General features: G+C 40.6%; 3 protein-coding genes and 1 long non-coding RNA gene across 7 annotated transcripts in view; 2 read left to right on the forward strand and 2 right to left on the reverse strand.

The window, feature by feature from the left end:
* Nucleotides 1-9,853, reverse strand: part of UBR3 (ubiquitin protein ligase E3 component n-recognin 3) — a 102,577-nt gene extending 92,724 nt beyond the window's left edge. For 3 of the 4 annotated variants that reach the window (XM_033064487.1, XM_033064486.2, XM_033064485.2), the window contains exon 1: nucleotides 9,338-9,853. In XM_033064487.1, coding sequence (XP_032920378.1) covers nucleotides 9,338-9,786 — 449 coding nt within the window. In that variant the 5' untranslated portion in view covers nucleotides 9,787-9,853. The remainder of the gene's footprint in view (nucleotides 1-9,337) is intronic. The other variant, XM_033064488.2, reaches the window with a different exon arrangement.
* A 1,136-nt stretch (nucleotides 9,854-10,989) lies between these two features.
* METTL5 (methyltransferase 5, N6-adenosine) lies at nucleotides 10,990-15,366 on the forward strand. The gene is made up of 8 exons (XM_033064872.2): nucleotides 10,990-11,052; nucleotides 11,422-11,543; nucleotides 12,153-12,267; nucleotides 12,676-12,857; nucleotides 13,224-13,306; nucleotides 13,573-13,624; nucleotides 14,300-14,349; nucleotides 15,258-15,366. The coding sequence occupies exons 2-8, from the start codon at nucleotides 11,435-11,437 to the stop codon at nucleotides 15,309-15,311; spliced, it is 645 nt and encodes a 214-aa protein (XP_032920763.1). The 5' UTR covers nucleotides 10,990-11,052; nucleotides 11,422-11,434; the 3' UTR covers nucleotides 15,312-15,366.
* Nucleotides 15,023-23,824, reverse strand: SSB (small RNA binding exonuclease protection factor La). The gene is made up of 12 exons (XM_033064871.1): nucleotides 23,742-23,824; nucleotides 20,523-20,597; nucleotides 18,943-19,046; nucleotides 18,601-18,775; nucleotides 18,331-18,438; nucleotides 18,140-18,240; nucleotides 17,838-17,909; nucleotides 17,714-17,756; nucleotides 16,977-17,117; nucleotides 16,445-16,628; nucleotides 16,151-16,282; nucleotides 15,023-15,476 (listed from the first exon to the last, which is right to left on the reverse strand). Exons 2-12 carry the CDS (start codon nucleotides 20,586-20,588, stop codon nucleotides 15,379-15,381), a joined length of 1,224 nt encoding a protein of 407 aa, XP_032920762.1. The 5' UTR covers nucleotides 20,589-20,597; nucleotides 23,742-23,824; the 3' UTR covers nucleotides 15,023-15,378.
* Nucleotides 20,604-22,800, forward strand: LOC116998772. Its single transcript, XR_004418457.1, has 2 exons — nucleotides 20,604-20,700; nucleotides 21,675-22,800. It is a non-coding gene; the product is annotated as an uncharacterized LOC116998772 (long non-coding RNA).
* Nucleotides 23,825-23,881: the final 57 nt, after the last annotated feature.

The following is a 23,881-nucleotide window of genomic DNA, read 5'->3' on the forward strand; positions in this document are numbered from 1 at the left end:
AATAACTGTACATCTACATAAATGTGTGTTTCAAAAGGCTTCTGAGACTATCAAAACAGGCTTTAATAGGCAACAAAAAGGAGCACTGCCACAGATGTCTCCTGGTACCATCAAGCCCCAGAAATCCATCACTTGCAGCAGGTAGAAATCTCTAGTGGGGGGCAATGAAAGGTAGATGTAATCTAAGTAAGAAATCTATTTTTTTCTGAAGAAGCTCAAAAATAAAGATGGAGAAGAAGACTGACTGGGTAACTGATGGATCACCTTAATTTAAGTTTTTTAACTTGATTTCAACATTGCAAAATACTTCTTTCCAACAAGCTTGTAGTTCTTACCCAATCTTTCAGCGGTTGATATTTCTTGTACTATATACTCTTCAAATATTTTTACTACTGTACTAAATGTTTAAGATGTTATGTGTAAGAATGAGTATATCAGCAAGAATGTCAATTCAATAGACAGAAATATTCCAGCCCTACGTATCTGAAGATCTAGCATGGAAATACTAAAATACAGGTCCACATGAAGACAAAAACCATAAAGCTTTTTCCTTATTATTTTCTCTGATTCAAAACTATATTCTGGTTTTGATTTTCTTTCACAAAAAGATAAGGCTAATTTTAGCAAAAAGAGAGAATAAACAGTGAACTTGCAATTAAATAAAAACTTAGATTTAACAAAGAATCTTGTCCACATGACTTCAAATAAAATTCTTATGTTTCTTTTGCTGCATTAGTATCTTATTTGTGAAATGCAGAACACTGTTTGACATCCACATAAGTAAGCAATATCATGTTATAAACATAAGCACCATTAATATCTTCTGAATAACTACCATGTCAAACTTTCCAGAATAATTCCATTCTTTCCTACCATTTCCGTTTTTCATAATTCTACTGTGAATTTCCAAAATGCATTTTAGAAGTAACTTCAGGTAAAATATCTCCTTCCCTTTAGGTTACAGTTTCACAGCCTAGTCGAACTAGATCACTCCTGCCGTGAATTTCCAAAATGCATTTTAGAAGTAACTTCAGGTAAAATATCTCCTTCCCTTTAGGTTACAGTTTCACAGCCTAGTCGAACTAGATCACTCCTGCCACAACTCTGTTTTCTCTTAGGCTTCCAAAAGTGAATCAATGTGGTACTGACTTCAAGACCCAAGGAATGAGCACTCTTCTGCTCTGTATGAAAACTGCAAGCTACAGAGTTCATAGACAAAACTGAATACCTGCATTTTGGCTATTAGGGGCAAAGCCAACTGAAAAGATGTCAGTCTAACTCTTCTAACCAGAAAATTTTTAGAGACAACAGAGTGAATAGTGGAGGACAGTGAAACACAGCAGAATAAATAGTGGCTTCTCAAGAAAAAAAAATCCCCACCTTTAAAGGACATCTTTTCAGGCTTTAAGCTTTCATGACAAAGCTGACTGGCCAGGTTAAGAAGCTAGAAATCAGAGACTGGACACTAAGAAGTTATTCCAATTCTTGCAGAACAGCAGGAAGAGGCAATGACTCACTAGAAGCACTCTTGGTGCTCAGTGCTGCATTAAGTGAAGAAGCACATCAGTTCAAAGGAAAAGCCGACAAAGCTGCTCTGCAGAGCGTTTCTAGTATTCTCTGTTAGTCCTCAGACATAAACATCCTGTATAGTAGACAAAACTACAATGATTTTCATTAGTATAAAAGTACCCATTATCAATCAGAAACAGTAGATTTCGCAGTTTCAATCATAAAGCCTTTTTTAAAGAAAAATTTAGTAAGAGTGAGAAGGAGTGGACTTCTGAGAGCTGGAGCTGAGCTGTATTTGAAAGGAAGCACAAAGTTGTTCAATTTAAGCATCTGAGCATTTTTGACAGCCAAGAGAGCAACTCCAGAGAGTAACACAATCTGCTGCTGCAAAGATATTCTTTAGAGAAAAGGTGAATGATCTGGAATAAAATTACTGCACTGTAATTCCATCTAAGTACAACTAACTTTTACCCAGTTTGATTGAAAAGCCTCAATCTACACATAATTTGAAATATATTTGTACAATATCAGACACACTGCTAGATAGCTTACAAATGTAATACTTAGTCTCTTTGGTGCAGCTTTTGCAAACATCACAGTGATTGTAAAGTGATGCCTTTGCAAATTAAAAAAAGCTTCCCTTATACTATTAATGGAAATATTAAGACTCTTTAAATTATCTTAATTCGTCTATTTGCATGTATGAATACAGTCTTCAACAGGAACCACAGCCTTTCCAGTTGAGAAAAGAAACTTAGTTCTTAAAGGACCTTAAAATACAGTATTTCACTGTATTGAAGAAGGCGTTGATGAGAACACGCTTCAAATGCAACTCTAAAAAGCAATCCTTATCAAGGTTTACATGAAAAAAGCAGACAAGCAAAAATATTTGCTTCCAAAATTCTTTCACAGCATGGAATCTAAAGGTATTGTCTTTTTTTCCCCTTCAACTATGATCTAAAAGATAGAGGGATTAAGATACAATGAATATTCTAATTCTGGAGGAGGCTTAATTACATTTAAGATCTGATTTTGCAGAGTTCTTAGTCTTACACACATGCAGAATGACCAGCTGACTTCAGAAGCAGACTTGAAAGACAATCAGATCAGCAAATAAAATACCTGGTCCTGAGCCCTCATCAGAGCCATGTCTGCCTGGCCCTCAATCTTCCCAAATCGTTTTAAGTTCATGCCCAGTCTCCCTGACCAGTTGCTTTTGGAGTCACATCAATTATCTACCTTGAAGTACACGGACAGCACATCTACTTGAAAGAACAAAAATCAAATTCTCAAAACAGAGTTTCCAAAAACATTTTCTGGCTAACAAAATTCTCCCAAGAGAAGTTAAACAGGTCAAGCATACAGCATATATGAAGTATTTGGGTCAAAATAATACGACAAAGTTCTAAGCAACTACTCAGTGCGAGACAAATGCAAAACCAACCTTCATTTCTTCAGGATTTGAGTAAGATGTGTGAATTTTAATAATAGTTAACAACTTAAGCTTTGGCCATGCCTCCAACAGACAAGGTGTATATACAAGTAATGTGCAGTTTTCTTAGAAAGTATTTATGTGTATTACAGAGGAAGGCACCTAAGTTACAATTTAAAATCACCTGCAACTGTCAGATACTATTCCAGGATTTTTTAAAAATATAAAATTCCTGATACTGTACAAGTGATAAGGAAGTATGGACTGAAATCTGAATCAACCTATACGGCCAGTAAGAAAGATCTAAGAAACAATAGTTCTTCAGGAATGTGTTCCCTAAACATATTCCCAAAATCAAATTTGTTCCACTGCCAACAGATCCACTGACAGCTCCATGTAGATCAGGTATATAGCAGACAAATAACACTCCACCCTGACGCAGTAAACTTAGAATCCTGGGCAGATGACAGGTCCATAAAAGGTATAGAAGCAGTTTTAGAATTTGGTGGGATCAAAGTAAAGGAATTGAAAATCATCACTGGTTAGCCTAAATCTAAACAAGATTTTTACAGAGAACTCTAAAACACAGCTCCTCTTAAATTGAATATATATCAAAGCAAATTACAAAGCAATAGACAAGTGATACAATAAATGAGCCAAATTTCAGGCAAGGCAAGATATACAGCAGTCATATCTTGTGAGCTTAGCCTTCACAATACTGCTGTGTTCTTCAAATCAGACTGGTCCTATCAGCACACCTTTGGGGTAAAACCATCATTTAAGTTTGTTCAATAACAGGTTTCTAAATATTTATAGTTATGTATAGAGATATGTTTCAACATCTTACTGACGACTTTGAAACAACCATACATTATTCCAGAGGCATGTATAAAGTAACAATGCATCTAATCAGGTCATAGCGCTAAAGATAGTAATACAAAACTAGCACTTGGCTGTTGACCACTTGGAATACATCTCAGCAACTAATTTGGAGGCTGATGTAGTCCTAATTAGAGATGTGTTTAAAAGAAATCAAGTCAGGCAGGTTTGAGAGCTGAGTGTATGACACGATAGACTTAACTAACATGTTGATCTGCAATGTCTTTTTCTTTCCAAGGATAAGGCCTAACATGAAGCTCTATGTAAACTACCAGTGTTACTGTGGAATCCTAAGAAGCAATACATTATCTTGAGCTTTATGTGTAGGGAAGGCATGAAGGAGGACAGAGGAAACCAATTATCTATAAATTCATGGTAACTTCAAATTCTGTGGTCCCTGTAAATCCCAGTATGAATTCCTGTACTTTGTGGATGACCATGATGGAGGTTTTGCTCTGAAGAGTTACATCCATCATACATGACCATGGATTTATCTAGACTCTCACACTAAGCTAACAGCCACTACAGCTCAGACTTCTCTTCAGTCCCTCCTTGGCAGCTCAAAGAACTTCAGAGGCAGATAAGCTGAATGGAGTTGACAGAGACCCTACAAAATACCATTTGTACCAGCCCTGAACACACAGGCATTTTTACGTGATTTCATAAAACTCAGAGACTAGACTAAAGCTGGCTACTTGTAGGCTCTCAGCTTGCTGATAAAGCATCTGTTTCACCAACCTCCTCAAGAAAGTTCCAAAAGAACACCCTTATCTCTTTGAGGCTGAATTACCAAACCTAGACTAAGTCCTGGAGAACTAAAAACTTCTTGGCAATTGTTAAACAAGACCATTGATAGAGTCACACTGGAAGGGACAACCTTGAAGCAGCAACATGCTACATGTATGCTAAGTGGGTGACTTGCTGCTGCAAGACACTCCATAAAATAACCACATAATCCACTTCGTGACACTAAAACAACAATTGCCTGTACATCCCAGAACACAGCCACAAGCAGATCTGACTTTTTTGATCTTAAGGGGATCCCAGTGCTACAACCCAAGATGGTAAAAGAGACCTTTCCTGATAAACATGCACAGAATGCATCCAAAGATAACTAGTAATAATAGCACTCTCAAGAGCAATCTTCCTTTTTTATGGTCATTCTGTTTGTAAAAATTTTCACAAGCCTAGAATATGAAGAAGTTCCTTTACTCTTACTTAGCTAAAGAATGTAAAAGAAATAGAATATAATCTTCCACAGCTCCCAATCTCTGAAGTGTCTCTGAAAAGGAATAAAAAGGATAGAATTTTATGGGGACAGAACAGCAAAGGTCATCAAAATTAGGCACCTATCATCCAAAATTTAACAAAAACATTCAGTAATCCTTACTGAGTGCAAACATTTTTAAACACTAAAAAAAATCAGGGCCATTTCTAAATAAATTAAAGCAGAAAAAACCAAGCAGTTTAAAAACTTTACTTCTAATGCTTGCCAGCAAGAGGATCCAAAGAGAATTGTCCAACCTTTTCATAAGGGGATCACAGTAGACCCAACAGATACATTTGTCTCCAAGAGAGACAATGATGAAAAAAAAGAAAACAGAAGTCTGATCTACTGCGCAGCTCATACAGGATCTCTATGAAACCTATGCTGACACACATTAAGACACAGAGCTAAATGGAAAGATAAGCAGAGATCAGTAGACTGCAGAAGTTTAGACCTTGGTACCTGAAGGTGCTTTTTGAACACACAGCATTACCACTCATCTGTGAGAGTCACCTTTCATGTAACTATACAATTTGTTACTCAATAAAGAAACAGCCCACTGTTGCAAGAGCAAATGGATAACACCTTAGTCCCTTTGATGCAAGCCATAAGAGAAGGCAACACTATGTCAGTGGAGCCATTGGTTGCCATAACTACCAAGGAATACACAAAAAACCATCATTGAAAAAGTCTATTAAACAAAATTCTTAACCTGGCTTTTCACCTTCCAGGATATGCAACCCCTGATGGAGGTATTATTCGTGTTGCACTACAATGCAGCACTAAAACATCTGCTTCTCACATGATTAATTTAACTAGTAAGTCAACAGACAGACTCTGAAACAGGACACAGCAGCATGCAATAGCAAAAGTGTTGAGGCTCTCTGGTATATCAGGTTATTGTCTACAGACTTAGAGGGGACTCAGAACAAGATAGTCATAGAAACAAGATGGTACTCAGAAGTAAGATATTATTGACCAGTTATACTCTCTAATAACCATATGGCATATTGCTTTCTTCAAATTTATTTCACAAACTACCAGTTTCATTACAATACAAGACCATCTACCAACCAAAAAATACTCCAGTCTGAATTTTCCCCTGTCCAACTGCATGAGGTTTTTAATCCAGTAGATGAACTCATTTGAACTATGAGCATATGTTTTCTCCAAATGCTTTAGAACTGAAGATTTTTGCTTCTTCAGAACATTATTAATTATCTCTGAAGGACTTGCTAAATTTCATTTGCAAATTGCTAGATACCATATGGGAGACAACTACAAACTATTTCCACCCCCTGACATATCAGTGGATTTTAAAATCATCTATTCAATCTTGCCACAGGTAGAATTTTTAATACTTTCACAAGCAGGTACATTCACAAACTTGAATATTTTCTAAAAGTCTACATTACTTTCTGGTAAATCAGACCAACTGCAATTAACTTAAACATCAAAACCACTGAAATCTGCATTAAAATCAAAAGGTTCAAAAATGTGACAATCTGATTTTTCTAAAAGAAATGAGAATTACACAAGGTACCTAAAGCAAATCAAGGTACCTAAGGCAAATCAGTATTCATCTATTACACTATATTCCAGCTTCTTTATATAAAGGCACCCCTATAAGGTAAATTTTGTATTTAATTGTTAACACAAGATTAACACTCACCCATCCTTATACTCTAGGGAAAACCATCTCTAGATTTACATTAGCCATCTTAAGGCAATGAAAAGATAGTCCAGATTCTAAACTGGAGAGATTTCCTTTATAGCAGATCAGTTAACTAAGACTTAATGAGAAGTATTTTTTGAGCTGCATCAAATAAATATTATGCATATGGAGACCAGATAGCAAGAACAGAAACAAAAGAATGTTACTATAATATTCATATACAGTATCTACACAAAATTTTATCTGAGCAGACAGATGGTAGATAAAGTTTGTAAGTAGGCTCCACATTTGATTCCCTTGCTATTAATAGAAGCCTAGGCTGTAGTGGCCAAGGTTATACCAGGCTAGACACACTCCAGCTTCCTAAGTCCACCATGAAGGCCTCCTAACTTTGACATGCAAAGCATTACCTTCATAATTGTGCAGCTGATTTGCATACACAAAGTTAAAACATTATTTAAACATGCTGCATTGTAGCAATTCAAGTCAATAGGTAAAACTCTGTGTTTGCACACGTCAATGTTTTTACACCAGTTTAAGCTTAATTTACTTTGTCTTGCACAGCAAACCAAGTTTCTAGTTCACTTAATTGCAATGGCTTGACATCAGTTCTTATCTACACAAGCAGAAGTGACCTTATGTTAAATGCAAACACCCCATATGCTGTCATGTATTGTCCTCCTTATATGTGCAAGAGGACTGGAAAATCTACTGCTCAACGCTGGGTGTTGTTTCTGAACAAATATTATGCAATTCTTTAGTGACCAAAACTCCTGAAGGGACCTACCTCACAAACAAGACAATTTCCTCTCAAATTGTACCATTAAAAGTAATAAGTAGGATACATAGAAATGAGAAGATTGTTACTCCTTCTGGGTTTGCATCTGCTTACATTGCAAACTTAACAGCATTTTTCACTTCTTCTTTATTAAACCAGCTTTCCTCAAGAAGAAAACTGTTTAAAATAAGACAACTGTGAAAGCTATAATCTGGGATGAGAGCAGCATCACAAGTCGTTTCAATATTCACCCTAAAGTAGTCCAATTTGTGTGTGCTCTGTTAAAATCCTGCCACTAAGAGGAGCTCTAAGTCTATTCCACAATGTACAGTGGAAGAAGTAGTATCAATTTTTTTCCTACTTCTCAAGATCAAGAGAAACTCTTACTTCAGTGATGCTGAGGAAAGCAGAAGCACCACAAGTTGAAGAAAAACTGATAAAGAAAGAATCACTTCAGCAGTAGCAACTTGAAACCACTGAAGATTACTGGAAACAAAAGGAGGGAAAAAATTCTGTCATTGGAGGAAGTCTATCAATAAGAAAAGTCCACCAAAAGAGAATTAATAAATGATGAAGGCAGATAGCAAGGGAAAGAAAAGGTGAGAAAAGCATGAGAAACAAAAACCAAAGCCACCTCAAGGCCTGCAGGAGAACAGTGATTACAGATGCAAAGAATCAGAGTCAAGGCAACAATATTCAAAAAACAGAAAAAGCAGAATTAATGAAATCTCTAAGTAGGAATGCAAAAAGAGAAAGAATCCTAAGATGCCAAGTGAGTGATACAGAATGACAGACTGTAAATTTGCAAAAACAAGAAAAGAAGTAAGGAAAATGTTTTAAAATACGTCTATGTTCCTAGTGTTTTCTGCTAGGTATGCCACAACTTAGAATTCAACAGCATACCATCTCATCCAGGCTAACACAGTAAAGACAGACTATTCTAGAAGGTTTGTCAGAAGAGAACCCTCATTCAAGTACTCCAAACTGTCATTTGGTGAAGCCTTTAGTTAGCCAGTGAAACAACAGGAACACAAGGAGCTCCAAAAGATACTCAGTTGTAAAATTTGAAGTTTACTGGCTAGGTATCACCTTCATCCAGTAACTGGACTGATCTTTCCTTTCACCACTGAGTACATATGAGAACAAAGAAGGGTTTAATGAGGTACCCGATTCCTCTTCTTCTGACCAGGCACTTCAGTCTTGCCTCCAGTGGGTCAGAATACAAAAGACCTTTGACTTCCACAAAAACCTGCTCTGCTGTATTCATCCAAGCATTACCACATTCCTTGATTTAAAGCAAAGGTGGCAAATTGAACTGCAGACTGGCAAATCACACAAAAATGGCTCCTTCTTACTCAATCTGTTCACTTTGGCTTATCTGCTCACATGCTGTCCCAAAGTATTTTGACTTCACGGCTAGCTGTGTTAGGCCAAGGCTCTAGCTGGAAGTGACAGGTACTGCCTCCCATGCACTCCGCCTTATCAACTTCCCTAAGGCTGGCACTCGGTGCAAGGGCAACAAGATTCGCACGAGCGTCCTAAAGAACAGGCACAAGCACACCAACAAAGCCACCTTGCCGAACCCCGGCAGACTCCTCGCTCTGCCTGTGGTCCGAACCGCAGCCAGGGATGGAGTCAGGCGGCCCAGAAGGCGGCAGGGGCCTCACTCCCTCCCTCCCTCAGGGCGGCTGCGGGCCGGGGCCGCGCTGCTGGCACGGCCCGGGCACGGCTCTGCCGCCCGCGGGGCCGCCCCCCGGCAGGTGCCCGCCCGCCCCGCCGCGGCCGCCCCGCGCTCACCCGGCCTCCCGCATGACGTTGCTGTCGCCGCAGTCGCAGGCTCCCCCCGCCTGGCTCCGGAACATGTTGTAGTCGTGCCCGGCGTGCTCGCCCTGGTGGAAGCACTCGGCGCACAGGCTCATGCAAGGCGAGATCCCGCACGTCCGGCACCGGTAGGCCACGAAGTTGGCGGTCCAAACCAGGCCGCATAGCGTGGCCGGGTCGTAGGCCCGCACGGCTTGCACGAAGCTGTCCCAGGGCTCCCCACCCGACAGCAGGCAGCGGCACCACTCCAGCGCCTCGCCCGCCGCCTCGCTGCCGCCCGGGCCCGCCGCCGGAGCCAGCACCCCGTCCAGCAGCGTCCGCAGCTCCGCCGCCGCCGCCGCCGCGCCGCTCTCGCAGCTCAGCGCCGCCTTCAGCCGCCGCGCCGTGTCCCACTTGTCCCCGCTGCTGGCGCCGGCCCCCGCCATGACGGGACACCGAGGGGCCGTTACGGCCGCGCCGGGCTCCGGATCCGTGATCCCTCCGCCACCCTCGCTCCCCGCCCCGCGGCGCCGCCCTCTCGCGATAGCCGCGGCACCGGCGCCCTGCCCGCCGCCCGCTCCCCCCTCCCGACACCGCCTCTCCCCTCCCCTGACACCACCCTCCTCTTCCTCCGCCCCTGCCCTCCCGCCGCCCTCCCAGCGCGCAGGTGCGCGCCCCGCGCCGCCGCCGCACGAAATGTCGCCGCCCGCCGGCCCGAAACTTCTCGTTCGAGCCGGGGTCCCGGCACCCACGGGGAGCGTGGAGGGCGCACCTGGGCCGGCCGGTGGCCCAGACGGCAGCGGAGCTCGTTTGTTACTGAACTGTCCCTACAATGAAGCGGCCGCCCGCGTATCCTGGCCATAAGGGTCCCGCCGGGGTGTTACGGGTGGCGGCTTTGAGGGCAGGAGCAACTGCAGGGAATGTGGGAGGCAGCTCTGAGGCTTCGTGCCGGTGGTTCTGCGCTCGCTGCCATCAAGCGGCCCCGCCGGGGGTGCAGTGCAGCGCCGGGCTCCGGCAGCAGCTCCACACCTCGGGGTGTCCGCAGAGCCGCGCCCCGAGGTACCAGCGTGCGGCCGCCTGCGCCCTCCCACAGCACAGAACGCGTGTGGATGCGAGTTACCGTGTTTCGCACACCGATCGACGGTTTTAAACCTCGATAGATTTTCAACTGTGAAATGGAAAACCTTACACGAAAAAAATCTGTTTCTAAACGAGAGTAACCTTCTACCCGACAGCTACGGGCCCCAAGGCAGCTGCCTCTCTTCTGGCTTTGCCTGTTTCCTATGGCTGCCCGTCTGCTGGCGGCTCGTGTCGCGTTGCGTTTCCAGATGAATGTTACTTCTCTCAACGACCCCTTTTCCCAGCGCACCGGCAAAATTCCAGTTCCTTGTTCTGTCCCTAAGGGCACTCAGGAGAGGGACCCCCGAGAAAGCCCGGTCTGCCAGGTGTATCCTCCAGCGCTTTCTCAGGCACCGCGCAGCGGTGACGCTCAAGGCTGCAATAAAATGTCTCGCGTTTATATTGCACGAGACCAAGACCCGCACTTGTTAAGGACACACGGGGAAGTTCCCTGGCGTTTCATTCCCGCGGGTGCCCGTCAGCCCGGGAAGGGAAGGGGAGGGAAGGGGCGGTGCGCGCCGGGGGCGGGCGGCGCGGCGGAAGTGCGCGGCGGCGCTCGGAGCGGCCCGTGCGCCCGGGCCGGGCCACCTGCGGTGAGTGGGCGCGGTACCGAGCGGGGCCCGGCGCAGCGGGGACGGCGCTGTGCGGCGAGCGGACGGTGGAGGTGGCGGCGGCGGCGGTCGCTGGGCTTGGTTCCTGCCCTGCTTAGGGCCGGGCGGCGGGCGGGCTCGGGAGGTAGAAGCGGAGCCCAGGGCCTGAGCTCCCGGAGCCGGTGAGGAGAGGGAGCTGCCGCCGCCCGGGTCCGCGCTCCTTCCCCATCATCGGTGGGCCGCCAGGCGTACCGGGAAACGGCAGCGTGAAAACACCCGGGAGATGCTGAGGAGTACCAGGGGATTCTAAGTATTAAATAATTATGTAATTTATTTATATTATTGTAACTGATTACACATTATTTTCTTTAGTTAAACCACAAACATGAAGAAATTAAAGCTTAAAGAACTGGAAAGCTGTCTTCAACAAGTTGATACTTTTGAAAGTCCAAAGCTACTCCTTGAACAGTACGCAACAAGACCTCATATTGCAGGTAGAGGTATCTCACACCACTGTTTCCTCTTTCACTAGTTCATCAGCGCCTTTAATTAAAAAAGCTTTTTCTACTGCCTTGTCTCCTTTGAAGGCTTTACACTAAAAGTAATTAAGAAAGTGTATCCAACAGCAATGTGTATAGTAGTATTCTGGTAATGTCCAATCCAAAAATCAAATAAATTAATCTAAAAGGTAGTGTTGTGATAGAAGCAATCTTAGTCTGTAACTGTAGAAGCTGAAATGGAGTTACGTCATGACCGACAAAACCACAAAAAGTGTCTATACGACACTCATCTATACCTTAATGATGCTCTTTTCCATATTTTATATCCTTCTATTGTTTTTCCCAAAAAAAACTTTAGAGGCATACTTTTTCCACAAACACTACTCTTTCCACCAAAGATCCACAGTTCATAACTCGTCAAAATGTTTTTGACTCTTCACATATAAATTAAAAAGAATTACAGGGGCTGAGAACATCAGTTTAACTAAAGGGGTTTTCTAATGCAAAATTATGAGGTTTCTGAAGGAAGAAAGAGCTTTTCTTGATTAGTCATGTACATATTTGTTATTATTGACCTGTTTTGTTTGGTTTTTTCCCCTCCAGCATGTATGCTTTACACAATTCACAATACTTTTGATGATATCGAAAACAAAACAATTGCAGATTTAGGATGTGGTTGTGGCATGCTCAGCATTGGAAGTGCAATGTTAGGAGCAGGGTAAGTATTTAATATTAAGTTCTGGTTATATTTTTTCTGCCATAGAAGAGTAGAAAGTAAGATTAAAACATAGCAACATTTCAGATGCATAGTCAGGCTATTTACCAAGTTTTGATCATCAATAACCATTCATACTGTCAGTGAGGGAGAGCTGTAATTGAATGTGGCAGTCATTTGCTTTCCTCATAAGCATTACATGACACATGAAACTTCCTTAACAAAATTTAGACCTATACTTGAGAAAGAGCAACAGAAGTACTTGAATTTTTATCAGTACTGAATTTATAATGTGTGCTTGTTACATTTCCTAGATAAAACAAGTTGTGTACACAGATTCCTTACTATAGAATTTTAATGCCATTTTAGTTTGTAGTAAACTAATACATGACACTTTCCTTTTTTTAATAGATTCTGTGTGGGGCTTGACATAGATGCAGATGCACTGGAAATATTTAACAGCAATATTGAAGACTTTGAGCTCACAAATGTCAACATGGTTCAGTGTGACATCTGTTCTTTATCTGACAGCATGTCAGATGCTTTTGACACAGTTATTATGAACCCTCCATTTGGTACCAAGCATAACAAAGGTTGGTAACTGTGAAACTCAGAAATTATTACAAATTAAACAGCAAGGAAAATGCTTTCAATGAAACATCTCCCTTTTTTATTAGTTACATATTTTAATTACTTAATGTTTTGTTGATCTAGAATCAGATTCTTAACAACTTCAGCATTGTAACTAACAGTCACTAGGGTTTGTGAAATAAACAATACTAGATATTTAATATCTTTATAATTTTTATTTTATTAAAAATAATTCAGTGTGTTTCAGAAATATTTTCTGTACCTTAATGTATTCAGTGCTGTTTTCTCAAGTACCTGTTATTCCGGAAAAAATTAAGCAGGTCTTTGACTTCCATTTAACAATACTAATAATTTCATCATTATTTTAGGAATTGATATGGTTTTTCTGAAAACTGCTCTACAAATGGCAAAAACAGCTGTTTATTCCCTTCACAAAACTTCAACACGGCAGGTAAGTTCTTCATTTTAGTAGGACAAGAACTAACCAGACAACAAAATACTTGGCTATATAAATGTCTGTAGCTTCACTGATTTGCTAACTACTTGGGGGTATGCTTGGGGTAAATACTAATTACGCCTCTCACATCAAGATAACTATGTCATCTAATGCTCTAGCTTGAAAATCAAAAGCACAGGAGACTTACTAAGTACAGAGATAGAGATGTTTATAAAGCACATAATTTTAAAAGCTCATTTCTACACTATCCACTGTTGTAGCACATTCAGAAGAAAGCAGCAGAATGGGAAGTGAAGATGGAAGTCTTAGCAGGTAATATTTATTGTCAACATAAAAAAAAGCCCAAAACCTTTTGTTTTGGGATAATATCTCTGACACTGCCAGCCAGTCACAACAGCCTGAGATAAATTTAAGTGTTACTTAACACAGAAATGACACAAGTCTTTCTCTTTTTAGCAGACTTTTAAAACTTTTTTTGAAGTTTTTTGCTACCTGGCTAGAATACAAGCAGGCACTTAATAAAGCTCTGATGAATACATATATTCTGTGCAGAGTTAAGTTTGGAACTAGATTTTGTCTTCAAGCAGAAGTTACCTTTCTTCCTGCTTCAAAGGGAACGTTGCTGAAAAAGAAAAGTGAAGCACTGGTCAGTTCTCACACACAAAAAAAGCATCCTGTCCTTAGTCACCTAAATATTTTTGACAGTTAAGTATCTTTCCAGTTTTTCAGTACCACTAACCAGATACTTTTTACAGTTATAGAACTTGAGATGTGAAGCTGCACGAGTGCTTGAAACACAACTGCATTTCAGCCATCCACTTAACTGTCTGATGTGGACAGCTTCCATGTTTAGTCATCTAGTGCAGAGATAAAACAGGTGTGACAGGCCACAACAGATGCAGACATTAGAAACACGAAGTACATGGCTGTAAGGCTTAAGTGGCTGATTATCATCCTAATCTAACACATTCTTTATACTGTTCACAGAACTTAGGTTTGATTTACCAGCATCATACAAGTTCCATAAGAAGAAATCAGTAAGTATAAAACCTAACGTAACTGATAAAATACTGAGGTACATAAATTCTCTTCCACAAAATTTAAGTTTTAGGGCCATACGTACGGGATGAGTGCTCACAACATTCAGTCACATCGTTGCTGTTAATACATTTTGTAGCAGAACAGGGAAAAGTATCATATTGCCAGTCAAAGCTATACACAAAGGTTAAAGCCAGCACTGCAGTTAGATGTGATCAAGCTAAGGGTGGCCTCCTTGACTCAACTCCTAATAGCTATTTGCTCAACCATGCCTGCAGCTTGGACTTGGAGTGAATGCAGCGCTGAATGAAGGCCACAGTAACAAGGATGTTACATCAGTAGCATTATTTCAGAGCCAGGCTGGAGGCAGCAGGAGGAACTCATGCACTTCATCCCACTGTTAAAAGATACGGTCAAGACACTACAGTATGGCAGCCTAAGCCTACAGCTAAATGCTGGCCTGGAAGCCATGTAGTCCCTTACCATAGTGTAAGCAGGAGACTGAGCAATAATTGGACTGTTAGGTATGTTGAGCAGCAAAGAACAGAAGCTTTAATCAGCTGGTGACGATGTTCTTGGTGACTCGAACTTAAAATTATTTAAGTCTGTCCTTACCTTTACTACTTTACAATTGAAACATTATACAGCATATTAACCAGGCCTCAGTAGAAAGCAGTTTTAAGTTCTGAATTTATTGCCAGCTGCTATTAAACATAACCACGAGATTACAAAGTCCAAAACCTTTTACATTTGAATGAGATGCCAGCAAAACGGAGAAGATCTGACAGTATAAACAAAACTATAAATAGAAAAGTTTTCCAGGGTTTTATGTTAGGAGTAAGCATGCTTCTTAAACAAAAAAAAGAAAGCTGTAACCCAATAAAGTGAAGCTTTTCTCTAATTGTAGGTTGACATTGAAGTGGATTTCATTAGATTTTCTGCCAAGAAAGTCCTGAACTGAGGCATGTCTTTAAAACCTATTGAAAATGGAAAAATAAAACCACTAATTTTTTTAATTCTTTTGAGTATTACTGATTGCCATCTCCATTTTCTGTTTTCAGTTGTTTTGGTGCAGGTTCTTCCTTTTCTGTTTCCTCTAGTGGTCTCTTCTTGGGACTTGCTGGTTCTGCAAGATTGAATATGTAGTCACTTAGGAAAAAGGAAAGCTTTGCCTGAAATCTGAAAAAAACCCAAACTCTTCCCACCATGTAAGTTTGAGTCTCAATTATCTACAGCCACAGCTACATTAGAGGGGTTGCTTATTACTGTGACTAAAGCTTTTAGATATTCTAAAATACCCCCTTTGAAGAGCTTCACCCCTGACTCCACAGCAGGATGGCAGGTAAGAGAATGAAGGAGTAGAATCTACCAGGAGTAGGGTTTACTGGGTTTGAGTTAAGCAGGTGCTGCATATAATGAATATAATGCTTAGCTCTTCCTCTGCTCCAAGCTAAATACTGACAGGCTGAACTATTAGATCTTCTCATATCTTTAAGGGGCCAAAAAAGTGCCACTCAAGAGACTGAGTCTGTACAGTTGTGTAATGCTGCTAACAACCACCACCTTTCAATACATAATGTTTTAAACAGCTGTGCAGTATAGACTTATCTAGTAATGATCTTAATAGGCTTTTTGTACAGTTGTGGAAGGAATGGAGTACAAGAATCTTAAGACAGATCCTGTCTGGATGACAGAAATGCTACAAAGCAGAGCCAAATCTGAAACACATGTAAGACACATGAGTACATGGAGCTACTTTCCGTAAAAAATAAGCTGCATCAAGTGCACAGAATGACATACCTGTTTTAGTATCATTTTCACCATCTTCTTCATCATTCTCAAACTTTATTTTCTTGCCCTGAAACTGTATTTTTCCTTTTTGTCCACCCTGAGGTATCTTCCCTCCTCTTCCTTTTCCTTTAATTTTGCGTCCTGTGGAGATACAAGATCAGGAACTTTGTATCATTTGTCTTTTAATTGGCCAGCTGCTTTACAGTTAAGGTCAGTAAGCAGTATGTATTCACTACTTAAGTGAATTTCATACATCAATTCTAGGACATTATAAAGGCTTAAATTAGTAAGAGGAAAGAGAACCTTTTGTCTTCTGTTTCAGCAATTCCTGCTGATCTTCCAGGATTTTTTTCAGAGCTTCTTTCTCTGCATCTCCTTCTAGCACTTCCCATGAAACATCCTTGTTCCGGAGCTGCAAGTTTCCATTATGTGCTGCTTTGGCTTTTTCCAGAGCTTCTTTGGCAATATCCTTAAATAGGATAATTCCCTTTAAAAGAAGAGTGGCATTTGCATTTTAATCTTACTGCAAAAACATTCAGCTGAAATGATGAACAATATATCTTGTTAAGTACCTCAGCAAATTCATTCATCTTCTATGATTGTAAAACATGTCTAGACTGAAGCAAACCCCTCAGCCTGAGTTAATGAGCGTTCTGTTTGGACCTTATCAACTAACAAGGCTGGAACCTTTATCTGTTCTTTTGAAAGAAGGGAATAATTTAATTCTCTAAATATTCTGCAATTTCTCACTTGATAACATAAAAGAACAAACATTTAGTCATTCATTTTCAAACTTTAATACAAAGATCTTAAGTTCGTGTCTAAGATTACTGACCTCCTTTGCACCTCTAACAAAGTGTATCCACTTGATTTCTCCGTGACCAGAAAATACCTCGTGGAGGTCTTCTCTGCATGTTTGGTCATCCAGATCACCAGAAAACTTCAAAAGACATCCTGTCTTTTCTTCCAGAGACTTCTAAATTAAATTAAAAACCTCCACATTATCACTGAAGAGTTTGAATATTCATATTCCCCCCTCAATCCTATTAAACACAACAGCAATAAATAAGCAGTTGAAGTTACAGTAATTCAAGCATTTTTTCTACATAACCTAGTTCTACTGATGTCCAAGTCTTGCACAGTGTGTTCCCCCACCTTTTTTGATTTTTCATTGTTTACTGTGATACACTTACATGGAACTTAGGACTCCTTTCCCATATGAATTACACTCTTTAAATTTTACAAAACAGCTTTCTGAAGGCTGATTAAGTTGAAAATTTATATTATAACAATGAAATCCTTAATGGAGTCTTTAAATACCATAGAAAAACAATAATCTCAATGGTGCATTCAGGATCACTCTGAACAGGCAAATATGCCTAATAATGTAAATTCAGGACATGAACTTTTAAACAAAATTAGTCTACTGAAAATAAGATGACAAAACAGTCTTACTGTAAGTTACTTGGAAAAGCTGAAGTGACTTTCTAGAAAGTGCTCTATATTACAGCATTTCAAACAGAATATGCCATGTTAGCTTTATAAAATGTAGGTGATTTAAGAAACCCATACCATTTCAGCATCTGCTGCTTGCTTCTGCTTTTCTTCTTTCTCCCTGCAAAAAATTTAAATTAGTCATGAGTCAGTTCAAGCGTGGTCAGATAAGCAAAACACACTTTGATTGACAATGACTCACTGTTTAGCTCTGGCTTTTGCTTCTACTTTGTTTTGTTTCCTTTCTTCATTCTTCTTTGTACAATACTCCTCCCTTCAATAGAATATAAGTTAATTTAAAATATTCTGTTATAATTAGTTTGTAATACAGCAGTAGACATGAAACAGTTGAAATTATTTTTCCACGTTGAGATGCTGAGTCTCCAAAAGGCACATCATGCCTGTACAACAGCATGAAAATCACACTTCTCTGGCCAAGCCAGGTACTTGTGTAAGTCCACCCCTCACCACTGCTAGTTCATATATCAATTATAGTGGACTTACTTGAAAAGTACTATCAGCTCTGTGTCTTTGTACTTCTGATTTGGTATCTCTGTGAACTTCTTAGCAGATTCAACACTATCAAAAACTGCAAATATTGAGCCCTATAAAATGATAAGAGATATTGTTAGAATAATTGAACAGAATGTTTTCTAGGAAGGATCCCTGCACTAGGTCTAAATGCTCATCATTACCTTAAATGTTCTCTGCAATGTTCTCCTCATTTGAATATTTTCAACTGGACCTTTATCCTCAAGCCATTCTTTGATATCATCAAGAGTTGCATCTAGTGGAAAGCCTTTCTGCAAGACAGCAATGAGCTTCAATTATATGCCACAAAGTGACTCTTAAAAATTACAACCTCTACAGTATGAGTTAATTCAAGCTTTACTCTCTGCTGGTAAAGTTTACTCTCTCAGGTAAAGTCTTGCAGGACAGCACTAAATAAAGGAAAATTTACTTACAACATATACAGATCTGTTTTTAATTGCAGCCTTATACTGGTCATTTAATTCAGGAAGGGGTTTATTTGGAGATCTTCTGATTTTAGTTTTGTCTTCATTTATTTCCATTAAACCGGTCTTGGATTTTCTTAGTGCTTCTACAATAACATCAAAATCTTTTGAAAGGCGACTTAACCTATTGAGTAAGCAGACAGAGGTTATTACAAATACACAGACAAAACTGAAGCCAGATGTTAAAAAAGCAATGGGAATTGTAAATGCACATCAGGAACCCTTGGCCTGATATACAGATAGGTAGCTGAAAGTTACTCTTTTATCCACATTAGTTGTACTTTGCTTTACCTGTTGAATTTGATCATTACTTCTAAAGGCACCCAGCCATCGTCTAGTTTGATCTGTTCCTTTAGAAACTTGTCTCTTGGTAGATTGTGATTGCCAAAATAGTACTGAAAAAAGGAGGGGGAAAGGGGGGAGGGGAGGAAAGAGAGATGTCTCTTTAAATTTTCAGTCTTAAAAGCTTGTTTTCATCTAACAGCTTACTGCAGTAGATTGAGAGATACCAAAACTAATTAATCAGAACAATTGGGAATTCTGAAATTATTACTTCCTGCTTAAACGTCATACTTTGCCAAAAGTTGGCTGCAATGTGTAAGGTGTAAAAACAAAACCACCAGAAACAAACCCCCAAAAAACCCAAACAAACCAACTCCACACTGAAACAGTTCTTCATCCAATAGAATCGATGAGGCAAAGATAGACTGCAATTTTGTTTACAAAATGAGCAAAGCTTATTCTGTTAACGTGATAAGCATTCATCACCCTGATCAAACTCTGCAGAGTCAAAAGTCAAATGTGTCACCAGCAGATCCAGGTTGTACTCCTTATTTAAGGAGTATGTATGCAAGAATACTGTGTTTTCACACTGAAAAATCATACACATAGACTGAAATTTCTAGGTCTCATTATATTTAATTTTTAATTATTTTGTTCTTATTTCTATCTTGTCCATCACGGGAAGACAATTCGGTTCACAACAGATAAGTTAATCAGATTCTTTCCCTGACTAGCAAAGGTCAAATACTTGAAACCAAAAGATAAGTTGGAATATTTTCATCAATATGATGTTGCTTTGAAAAGTCAGTGCAAGTTTTACAACACTACCTCTTTGTCTAGTACATCTCAAACTCACATTACCAAAAGTCTAGTTTTGTCAACTGCATATAACAAACAAAATACAGTGATTGAGGGATCTCCACATTTTGTTTGTTATATATAAATAATGGCTCTGTATGTATGGGCATTCACGTGCAGCTACATTTTTGTCCTTCGGGAAAGTGGTTTTGTTCTACATGCCATTTAAAGTAATGGGCTCAGGTTTTTTGCTGTAGGGTAACCCTCCAAGCCTCTAGAGAGGCAAAGAGTTAATCCAAAGTAGGCATGTAAGTTTAGTTGTAATTTGTAGCAATAAAATACAAAGCAGTAAATCATAATAGCAAGTCATGCATGTGCTAATATTTTCACCAGCAAAGATTCCCAAACAGGATTTTTTTCCTACAAAAATTAAGGCACATAGAATTAAAATGCATTCTTCTCCTATTTGCACGGGTAGAATAACCCCAGTAAGCCTGGTAGTAAATTGTTTAATGATTCACTTGCTATAGCACCTGAAAGGCTAGCAAATTAAACCTTTCTGTTTTGAAATAGTGTTCTTACAAGCAACTATAGACAAGTATAGCTTCCAACTTAAACTATGATTATGACTGTCCCAAAGTATTAAATACCTGTTACAGACCTGTGACGTTTTTTAAAGAGCTGAAGATTCAAGTCCAACTCCCAATAAAGTTAACTTCCAGTTAGCCAAGCCCCTGCCAATAAATGCCAAAACACCTGAGTTCACATCCCAAATTATAAACTGAACTTACCTCAATTTGCTGACAGATTTTGCTTTCCAAGATAGACATGTTTTCTCCATTTCCATTTTCAGCCATTTTCACCAGCTGTTTTGAAGAGAATACAGAGCAAAAGCACTAAGTTTTCAATAGTACCTTCTAGACTTACATTTATGTAGCATTCATTTCACTGCAGCCTCATCTAAATAAGGTAAGAGCCAAGTGCATTAGCCATACATTTATGCCTGTGAAGCAACTACTAACATTCTGACTGCAGAACTCAAAGGGGAAACCATGAAACAACTGAGGAAAAAAAAAGCCTCACTTTGATTGTTAGGGCAGCATTTAGCAGTCAAGATAAAATTTTAAAAATGCTGGCATTTCTCAGCCTTGTTATTCAAGATAAAATTTTTTAAATGCTGGACTTCACAGCTTTTCCTGGGCACATATCCTCAGTTCAGAACAACAACAAAACTGAGAGCCAACAACATCTGTTTTTTAAGTCAAATCCAACCTCTCATCACTAGGCAAAACAATCAGTAACAAAAATGTTTAACTCCTACATAGGTATAATGAGAAATGTTTCTGAAGCTTCTGTCTCCTGTTTAATCTTTAGAAAGTTCCCAGAACTTACTGGAGGACAGAATGAAAATATCTGCATTTACTGACACATCCTCAAGATGTCTCGTTCTCTCCTTTACAAATGTGTCTTCACTACCGTTCTGCTTGAATAGTGGATCAAGTATCTTTGATAACATGATATTTTAATGTGGAAGTAACTTTATTTAACTGGCAGCAGTGTATAATCCCAGTACATAAGATTCAGACACTGAGAAAGCAGCCAGAAAAGAGCAACTGTATAGAAAATGTTTGATCCCAGTTAATTAAGGATAGAGTGTGAAGATTAATCCTTGAGAAAAAAAAAAAAAAAGTTGCTTTATGCAGTGGTCAGAAATTAGTTTGAATTCAGTTTTGAACTAAGAAGAAATCTCTGCTTCATTCTCCCTTTGAGCACTAACACACTTGTTAAATCCAGCTACAGAAGATGAAGCAGCTTCTTGGTCGCGTTACCCCAGTTCATAGGTGTGATCACAACAGCTGCTGGCAAAGATGGTTTTGCACTCATGTCTTGCATGGTTTATTGGGAGATTTAACCATACACCTTCTGTCTTCTGCTACTTGCAGGGCAGTAACATCTTTCAGAGCATCAAGATGACTGGCAACACAGAAGCAGGGAAAACTCCCCCGAGGTGCCGTTGTTACAGAAAATTATGTTCTTCATCAGAATACCCAATTGGCAGCTTCATCTTCTTATTTTAGTAGTTTAATTCCCCAATAACTGTTCAGACTAGTGCAGTCTGCAGTATTCCCATTTCTTCCTCTTCCTGATCTCAAGGCCACATTCAATCCTTGGAATTTACTTGTAATTCTTCAGCACTTACAGCCTTGAAAGGTGGTGTGCTTGCACCTGTACCCACTGTAACACTCTTTAAAGCATGATTTCAGCAAGCGTTAGTTTCCAGCTGTGCTGAGTGTGATCCATTTATCTAAAAAGCATTTTAGAAAACCCAGGCCAGAGCACCCAAGCTGAGCATTGCAGTTACTTCAGAGATGACCTACATGAGCCACCCTGACACTTCACCACCATTCAGGTGCTGGTACTCTTAACACCCTACTTGTAAGAGAAAGCAGTGTTCTATTTTACATGATAGCCAATTTGATCCAATTTAATGGCAGCCTATAGAGCAGTAACTGACTGCTCTTCCAGTCTGCCTCAGCCCAGGTACCAAACACTCAAAAACAAAAGCTCAATTTCTACTTAAGACTCAGCTTCACTGTTAAGAGGAAAAAAAACAAAGTCTACTTCCTTAGCAGTGTTTCCAAGGTTAATACCAAAAAGCATGATCCAACACAAGATTCAGGACACCTCGTTTAAGTTTTAAACATGGAAAAGTTTTCTAAAAAGCATCCTTTCAGCTGCAAGTAACAAACTGTAGGCAAGACTAAGAGAGACTCAAGCTTGCCATGTGTGCAATTCAGTTCAGTCACTGAGCCCTAACCTATTTAGAACAAAAGCAGAAGCAGCCTTCTAATTTAAGAGAAATTCTAGCCTTGTCTGCACATGCTTGCTTCAGACTCTAGCTCAGTCATTTGGCACAACTTCCAGATCAATAGTTTTCAGTTGCTGTGCAGCAGTGAAGACTGATAAAAACCTCCAATGAACAGCAATCACAATTAGAACTGCATGCAAAATCCTACAAAACATTTTAAGGGCTTTCTTAATAAACTACACTGACTTGTTCCTACCGTATGCCAAGTCTGTATCAGTATGACACAACACATAAAAAAACAGGTTAAAATAAAGCATGTGGTCATTAAGTTTAAATTACTGAAAATTAGAGTCAAGCCCCTGAACTACAGCAATTAGATCCCATATTGTATCAACTAGATCATCCCAAAAGATCTCTCAAGCAGATTTTCCTCTTACCAGCCATTTATTTTCAAGCTCTGGATAAAGTTTAGTTGCAGGCTGATTCTACCATTACTGTAATAGAATAAAAGGCTTTTTTTAAATAAGAAAGCTTTCCCGATAAAGGAACATGGAACTGTTATTCATATTGTGCCTTCTTCAGGAACCCCTGCACTAGAGGTCTGAACCTGTTTTTTATTTAAGGATAAGGATTAAGTACAGCCACACAATTTCACATACGTTACTTAAACAGATTTTTTTTAAAGTAGAATCAATGCAATGTAAGAAGAAAATTCATACCAAGAATTTTTAAACAATTGAAATATCGTCCCTGAACTGTGCTAGGAGACCATCAGTTTGCTGTTAACACTTTTACACGCCTGCAGCGGCAACATGCACCTCTTCATGCAGCCTCGGGCCCGGCCTGCCGCCCAGCGGGCTCCTCTTCCCGGCAGGAGCGGGAGCGCCGCCCTCGGGCCGGGCCGGATCCCCACGGCGGGAGCGGTGCCGCGGGCTCCGCTTCCCCCGCAGGGCCCGAGCCCCGCAGCGCGCACCGAGCTCCGCGCGAAGCGCTGCCGGCGGGAAGTGACCGCGGCGGCGGCGGCACAGCCGGGCCCGCTCCGCGCCTCTGCCGGCGCACAGGCGGCACGTGCTCCCTGTTCCGGGAACCCTCCCTGCCTCCCTCCCGGCCCGGCCGCCGCGCCCCGCCACCAGCCCTGCCCCGGCGCTCCTCGGCAGGGCAGGGCCCGCTCGGGAGCCGCCAGGAGCGGCCCCACACGAACCTGAGCGCTCGGGCCCCGCTTCGCCACTCCAGAGACCGCGAGTCGGCGCCGCGCGGCCCAGCAGCCCCCGCGGCCCGCCCGCCCCTCACGTGTGCGCCACTTCCGGGCGGGGGAGGGCCCACGGCGCCGCTTGTCGGGTG

The sequence above is a fragment of the Catharus ustulatus genome, chromosome 7 (genome assembly GCF_009819885.2).
Source record: "Catharus ustulatus isolate bCatUst1 chromosome 7, bCatUst1.pri.v2, whole genome shotgun sequence".
Lineage (NCBI taxonomy): Eukaryota > Metazoa > Chordata > Aves > Passeriformes > Turdidae > Catharus > Catharus ustulatus.